Source organism: Euphorbia lathyris, chromosome 5 (assembly GCF_963576675.1).
Source record: "Euphorbia lathyris chromosome 5, ddEupLath1.1, whole genome shotgun sequence".
Classification (NCBI taxonomy): domain Eukaryota; kingdom Viridiplantae; phylum Streptophyta; class Magnoliopsida; order Malpighiales; family Euphorbiaceae; genus Euphorbia; species Euphorbia lathyris.
In genome coordinates this window covers 71,274,414-71,282,006 of record NC_088914.1, presented here as the reverse complement: position 1 = coordinate 71,282,006, position 7,593 = coordinate 71,274,414, and the positions used below count along the sequence as shown (strand labels likewise).

Here is a 7,593-nt window from a genome sequence, read left to right as displayed (position 1 = left end):
CATTGCGCACAACTTTTAAAAAAATAATATAATTATAATGTGAATTTAACAATTGATTAGATAGACTTACAACTACAAATGACAATCCCCTAATGGATCTATTATTAGGGAAGACAAAATGAAATTGCATCCTTTCTTCTTTAAAGACAGATTAGTTATAATAGGTATTTTTACACAAAAACAGTTATAACGGACGACAACTTAGAACTGTTTTATTCGCTTCTAGTAACCAACTCTAACAAACTATTTCCTTCATGAATGATTCACGTACTTCATTTTCAACTATAATAATAAACCGTTATTCTCCATTTGAGAGAAACTCTCCCTTTTTATATAAAAAAAAAAAAAAAAAAAGTTAAAGAAAAACATGCTACTTAGCGAATCCGAGACACCATATGAGGATTGCGCCCTATGCATGTATTAGTACGTCGCTTGCTTTTTCGTACACAAGACACTGGAAAGATCTTCCTGTAGTCTCTCGTCTCGGGGCTAGAGAGGCTATTGCCTTTCAAAGCAATAAATTGAAAAAAAAAACCCCTATTGGAATTGTACCATGCGGTGCCATATGGATTTTGCGTTACATGAGGCAATCCCAATGAGGTCTTGCAAAAAAATCATTTAAGGTTGACAATCATGATGAATTTAGCCAAATTTGAAGTAGATAATATTTAACACATTAGTTCGAATACAATCAGTTTTAAAAAACATTATAAAATTTGAGTCTAATTGATATATCCAGTAGGCACCACAAACTTTAAGTTGAGATGCAAAGAGTTTCTTGAATGAAGCCTGTACACATTACTGGTTTCCGTACATTAATTACACAAGTGAATATATACATGTTCAAGCTGCACAAGGTTATGGCTGAGACCAAACAAACCTCATTGGAAAAGGGCGGCACGGTGCACTACGCTTCCCCGCTAAGCGAGGGTCCGGGGAGGGGTCCCATCACAAGGGTGTGGGGCAAGCCTTTCCCCGCCAATTTTTTGGCAAGAGGCGGCTCCTAATGCAAGATCAAAGAGAAATGTTTCAAAATTCAACCTCCCAAGCCACACGAAGACCGAATATGTTGCTCGGATGAGGAACATTCATTGGCAGAGTAATTGCAAGTCAGTAAATTGACCTGCATTGCATACAATAAACAGCTTCACTGATTAAAGCTACTACTTTAAACAAACTAAAGTTGAAAGCAATGGAGCTGTTACCTTTATTATCTCACATTTCGAGCTCGGGCGCTTTGACGCGGCTAGAACACTCATCTGAAAAGGCTGCTTTCAACAACATAATCAATAAAACATATAACCTTGCAATTTAAACAATCATAAATATGATTTTTGTTACTTACCCTATAAGGATCACCTCTTAAGGACTGAACAAACAGGGAGTTTCCAGATTCAATATCCTGCAAAGGAGTAAGAAATATTGAATATTGTTAACACTTGATGAAGAGCAGCAATGTCATCAATGTGCATACCTCCAAATAAACATCCCTAAGTCGTCGTCCGGTTTGAGCACAGCAGACATGGACAACATTTTCATCACAGCTTCCGCTTATGATATAGTCCCTTCCGTTGATGTAATACGAGCGAGTATAGTTATGCGCACTTCCTGTTGAAGCTATCTCAAAGTTCATATGAACCCTCCCATCGTCCGCCAAAAGTTGCTTCACCTGACACCGTTGAACATTGCCTATCATCATCAACACGCGAAAGAAACAAAGAGTTCTATGTTTCTATATTACCTCGTTGTCAACAGCAGAGACGAGGAGATATTGGTCGTCAGGAGAGAAGCAAACCATCACATTTCCTCTTGAACTTGAAGCTATATAGCAAGGCTGCTCAGGTTTTTGTCTCAAATCCCAGAGCTTGATGTCACGGTCAAATGATGAAGTAGCAAATAGAAAGGGCGAATGGTGCGCGAATTTAGCTACGTTGATGGGTTCTCGATGCATATTAGTGAATAATTGAATGCGTCTTCGTGTATTAATATCATATAAAGCAACATCCTTTGAGTAGCCACTGGCTAGAAACTGATCATCTGTGGCATTGATATGAACAGAAGTCAGTGGCTCAAAATCATCAAAACAAACCACTCCAGTAGCGTAATTTAAGTCGGAAACTTTAGGCGGCATATGATTGATGTCAAACAACTTCAAGCAACCATTATCAGAACCTGCCAGCAGCTGTTCAACACATGAAAAGTTGTTAGCACAAGTTAAATTGCTAAGAACAAAAAACAACCAGTAAAATGGAGTTTTATGACAACAGTACACCTTGGATGGATGCATCTTGAGCCAACAGAGACCTAAAATGCTGTTCATTGCCCCGGTGGAAGGAACATACCCGACTACTTTTCCATTCTCATGGTTGATGACCACTACTTCTCCATCCAGAGTTCCGAAAGCCATGAGTCTGGAATCTGATGGATGATATTCAAACTGCCTCGGACGCAGGGTCTTGTTTCCTTCTTTATGTATCTGGCTGAAGCTGCTTGACAAGGGATGCAAAAGAGGCCATCCGACAGACACAAGTTTGGTAGCACTAAGAGACCGTGCAAAGAAACTAGGACTCTTTCTACGAAGACATTGTCGCTTTGCCTTCGAGAAATTCAGCCAGTAGGCACCAGCTGCTCCAATCTCACGATTTTGCAAAATGCTGACAACCTTTTCCTTGTGAGGCCGGTTATATGGTGCGCGCTCGAAGTATTCTGAAAAGACAATCTTTGCCATTTCCCTGTCCATATCTCCAATGGACAAATTATCCAGAACTTCCAAATGAGGCAAAGAAGCAATTAAGTACTCCCTATAATGCTTTTCAAAGCAGATAGTTGATGGATGATGTGAATTATAATTCTGCAAGACTAAAAAAGAATCTATCATCAAATGTCAACTTTTCAAACTTTTTCCTCCTACAATAATGCCCTTACCTCATTTCTTAACTTCGTTTCATTATCATTATCAGGAAGAACACTAGACGATAGTACGAGTAAGCCTATTCTTTGAAGGCAATTTGAAGTTTTAGCTTCACTAGCAAATGTAAGCTTATCCATTCCTCCATAAACCTCTTTAATGTTAAATGTATTTGCCGCAGCAAACAAGTTCGAATACAACTCATCGTCGCGAGAAGCTTGTATAGGACCAACTCCAATACTGTCAAGGGAAAGTTTGGGGGTGAAACCCGTAGCTGAACCAAGTGTGTCAAGTGCAGTATTTTCTTTCTTGCCAAATGATGCAGGACATGGCCCTGTATCCTTGCAACACAAGCAGTTTTGGAACCTTAGTTCCACCAAAGAAGGAAGTTTTGATAAGGCAGCCGTGGTTGTCCAGAGATCAGCCACTCTTGTCTCACACATGGAGACTTGCATCAGATTCGGCATGCAAGAAAAACAGTCTTGATGCAAACTAGTGATTGAAGTACAAAAGTCCAAATTTAACGTCTGCAATCGCATAAATTTTCCAGCCATGTTGAGTTTTCGGATGTGGCTAGACCTCAGATTTAAAACTTTACATGCTAAACCATAGTGGCACAAATCCCTGGAAACCGACGAGAAATGTTATTTAGATCCTGAAATGATTATAGTTAAGTGCCAAATCAGGGTTCTGAATGATGAAATCATGAAAATCTTTGCAATTTCAGTTAATGCTGATATAGAACTAAAATATCATTCAATGTATCTTTTTAACATCTACACACATCATAACAATATATCAAATATCACTTGATGTCGAATGAAATAAGGAAGGTAGACAAAATTAGAAGAAAATGCATTTAAAATATGGAAAACGAATGGCATGGCAAGTTCAAAGCGGATATACTAATGATAGCCAGCAAGGAAGTGCTAATACAAACCATAGAAAGTCCTCTTTTAGTGGCATGTCCTGGAGATCAACAACTCGGAGTTTAAGATTAATTGCTCTCAACAATGAGATTAGAAGTTCTTCATTCAAATTGCAAGGTGATTCATTGAGTACATCCACAGCATCAATATCAGAGGAATCGATGGCCATGAATACATCAATCAGGGGTAAAAGGTCAGCATCCTTAAGCTGATTTAGTAGAATCACAATGCAAGAATTCTCCTGGCAGGAATTTTGTAGTTTCGCCTGAATATTAGAAAAAGGATGTCACAAATGCTACAAAATAAAACTACTTTCAAAGCTAAATTTGGAGATCAACTAATGAAAGCTTTATAAGTGAAACAATTTTGCTACATTTGTAAGTCCTTTTCAAAGAACACAAGCAATGAACTTCAGCATATCAAATCATTCATAATCGACGAGTTCTTCTCAGTTAATCAAGCGGTAAAGGCAGAACCGAAGATTAAAGTCTGAAGTAAGTTCAAACCTCAAAGAAATAGGATAGAACTGCAGAATTTGGTGGCACCCCATGCCTCTTGCAAGAATGAATGTACCTGAACCAAAAACAACAAAATATAAGAACTATTTACCATTTATAATCCGAAGCAACCGAAATTCAACCTAAGGGTGTACAAACACATACTAATAAATGGATTGAAACGAATCCAACTCTAGAGCTCTTGGTCTGGAGGTCTCAGATTGAGTCCAAATCATTTATCTGATAGGCAAGATTTTTTAAAGTAGTTTTTCATCTGGTGTTATAGTGTTAAAATTCTGTTATATTCTCTGTGTTACATATGATTACATAGTATAAATGCAAGAAAAAAAGATGTATAATTGTGTCAATCTTATCATGTCAATTATCTTTCTCAACATCAACAAGTACAGTATCAATAATTGGGGGAATTTGTTGGGGAAGATAAAGCATGAATCAAGATTTTGGGGGGTACTTCTCAATTATCAACCAATAAAAACATGTCCACTCAATCAAATGTTAAATATCTAAAGCTTTCAGATATGACCAAAGCTATGACATGGACAGCACCATAGAAGGAAGCATAAAAAATTCTTACTTAGTACATAAACTTGTGTGTTTTGTTCCAAGTACACACATAATTAGTCAGTAAAAATTGAAGAATCCCCACCACCCACCTAAAAACAGAAGGAAGGGATCCACAAAATCTAAGTATCTAACTTACCAATCAGACAAAAAGGGCCTTTGTATTTTACTAATTTATGTAAAGATGTAACTTTTGCCTTTAGCTAGGGATTTCTCTTTTGCTAATTTCAGCCACATTATTTAAGCACAAGATTGATTTTGTCTTAAGAATAAAAACAACCCACCACTCCTTTTTCCAGATAGTGCCATGATTGTGCAGAAAATCAATAAAACAAGCAGACCCAGAAGAGAAAAGTGAACAAATTAATTAAAAGAGAAATGATACCTAGCTTCTAAGCTGAAGATATCCATAAAAGTAGTGATCTTGGTGCTAGTTTATGACATCAATGGCGGAAACGAAGTGAGAAGAGGTAAAGTAAGGGACAAATAAGCAAATAAGAGAAGTGTCTTCTTAGTATTGAGTGATAATAACAGATGTCAGGTGGATAGGCACCAAGTATGAGATGAGATTATGTTTGCTTGCTTCAGCTTCTGTCCTTTTACATGTAAAAATGGTGGCTTGTCCAAAACATTTCACTTTGGGTCACGCAACTAAAATTTTACTACCTATCATATAATAATTCCAATTTCTTTATATTTTGTAGGGACAACATCCAAATTTATGTTTAATGTCTCTAGTTTTACCAACGACATAATTTTTCACCTACATTAGACCAAAAGAAAAATAAAATGCATGACACTTCAGATTGTTTGGTTCTTTCAGCGAAAGACCGGAGCTAGAAATCCATATTTTGAGGTAGGGGTGTGCATCGGTGCGGTTTAAATCGTATACCAAACAGAATCGATTGAATTCGGTTTTTCGGTTCGGTTTTTTAACAATTTGGTTTAGTATCGATTTTAATTTTAAGTCTATTTCGGTATTCAGTTCGGTTTAGTAAAAAATGTAAAAACACCGCACCGAATTACACATATTTTACATTCTTTTATATATATATACACGTATATTTGATTTTACAAGTTTATTTTTTTATCACTGTTGAAATAATAACCCAATATAGATATATTTTGAAAGTATTTCAATTTTTGTTGTTGTTGAGATAAATTTAATAAGAAAATATAGTAATTTTTATTTGTTATTTTTTATTTTTAACTTAATTTGATTTGTTCGGTTTGAACCAAACTGCATATTTCGGTTCAGTTTTAATTCGGTATCGGTGTCGGTGTGAATTTTGATCATTTCGGTATTCGGTTTTTTCAGTTCAATTCGATTCGGTTCGGTTTTATACCGATGCACTAGTTTTAGACTTGTGGTTAGTAGTAATTTTTCAAAGTAAAATCCGTTGGAGCTCAGCAAAATTTATTTAGCCTCCAAAATATTGAACCCAAAACCTCTTAATTGAATAAATGCATCTTAAACCAATTTTACCATTCTATATATTGAAATGATACTATATTTTTATATAAACCAATATTAGAAGAGTTATAAGGAGCCAAACTACCACTATTCAAGGTGGAGCCGGTGGTCGAGGGGCTCCGGCCCCTGGCTCTGGGCTGACTTCTTCTCTAGTTCATTTGTTGCTATTTATTATTGATTCGAAATTTTACAAAAACGCATAAAAACAAATGGAGACTTCATCCTTTGGAGATGCAATTAACACTCACGCATATAAAAATGAAAAGATGGACATAAGTGGTTTTTTACCTGCTCACTCATTTAAGTTTGTTTTATGGATTCAAAATTATCTTTTAAAGTTTTTTTAGAAGAGGTTTTAAATTTGAGAATAATATATTTAATTAATCAACTAATGTCATACTAATATTTTTTATTATAAAGTGGTATATAAAACTATTTTAATTTGATTGGGTATACCCGGAGTATAGTACAATTTGTGGTCTTAATAGAAAGGTATACATATCTTATAGGTTGAATGTGTAAAAATATAAAAATAAGGGATCTCAAAATGTTTTTTTTTTTTTTTTTAATGTTAGAGAGAGGATGGAGAGGTTGGGTTTTGATAAGCGACTGGATAAGTTGTTGGACCATATATTCTATAAATTAATGATTAGCTGATTCAGTGTTTATCTAAAATTATGGTTCAAAATCAACTATATATTTTTAATTCCTTTTTTCTCGTTGAGACTTTTTTCTTCTTCTCAAAACAGAGTATTTTTTTATGTTATATATATATATATATATAAAGAAAAAAGTGTTGTTATACTCGGACATGAATTCTCACCCTTAGTCCCGTGAAAGGACAAAAATACCCTTTCAAGAGTTTTGGGTGGGAATCCACTTTTTTTTGTCCTCCCGACACGCGGGTGTGTGGCTATCACGCCCCACCCTACGGTCGGGCGTGATAGCCACACGCCTCACCGTGTGGTCGGACGTAATAGCCACACGCTCGACCACACGGTGAGGCGTGTGGCTATCACGCCCGACCGCAGGGTGGGGCGTGATAGCCACACGCCCGCGTGTCGGGAGGGCAAAAAAATTTAGCCCGTTATGCGAGTAAACCCGTAAAACCTGTAAATACGATACAATTTTAATTAAAACCTGTAAATACGATACAATAGTATAAGTTCACGAATAAATATTATTAATTAAAACAAATAAATT

General features: G+C 36.1%; 1 protein-coding gene across 5 annotated transcripts; it reads right to left on the bottom strand.

Annotated features, from left to right (window-relative positions):
• Positions 1–637: 637 nt before the first annotated feature.
• LOC136230948 (protein DWD HYPERSENSITIVE TO UV-B 1-like) lies at positions 638–5,488 on the bottom strand. 5 transcript variants are annotated; one of them, XR_010689622.1, is made up of 11 exons: positions 5,302–5,488; positions 4,344–4,410; positions 3,849–4,102; positions 2,926–3,532; positions 2,273–2,851; positions 1,742–2,182; positions 1,475–1,669; positions 1,346–1,402; positions 1,206–1,268; positions 881–1,123; positions 638–801 (listed from the first exon to the last, which is right to left on the bottom strand). XR_010689622.1 is itself a non-coding variant. In XM_066020162.1 (10 exons), the coding sequence occupies exons 1-10, from the start codon at positions 5,325–5,327 to the stop codon at positions 1,037–1,039; spliced, it is 2,376 nt and encodes a 791-aa protein (XP_065876234.1). In that variant the 5' UTR covers positions 5,328–5,488; the 3' UTR covers positions 638–1,036. The 5 variants fall into 5 exon arrangements, 3 of the variants coding, with proteins under 3 accessions (XP_065876234.1, XP_065876235.1, XP_065876237.1); XR_010689623.1 differs by having other exon boundaries at positions 638–789; XM_066020162.1 differs by having other exon boundaries at positions 638–1,123.
• Between the last annotated feature and the right edge of the window lie 2,105 nt (positions 5,489–7,593).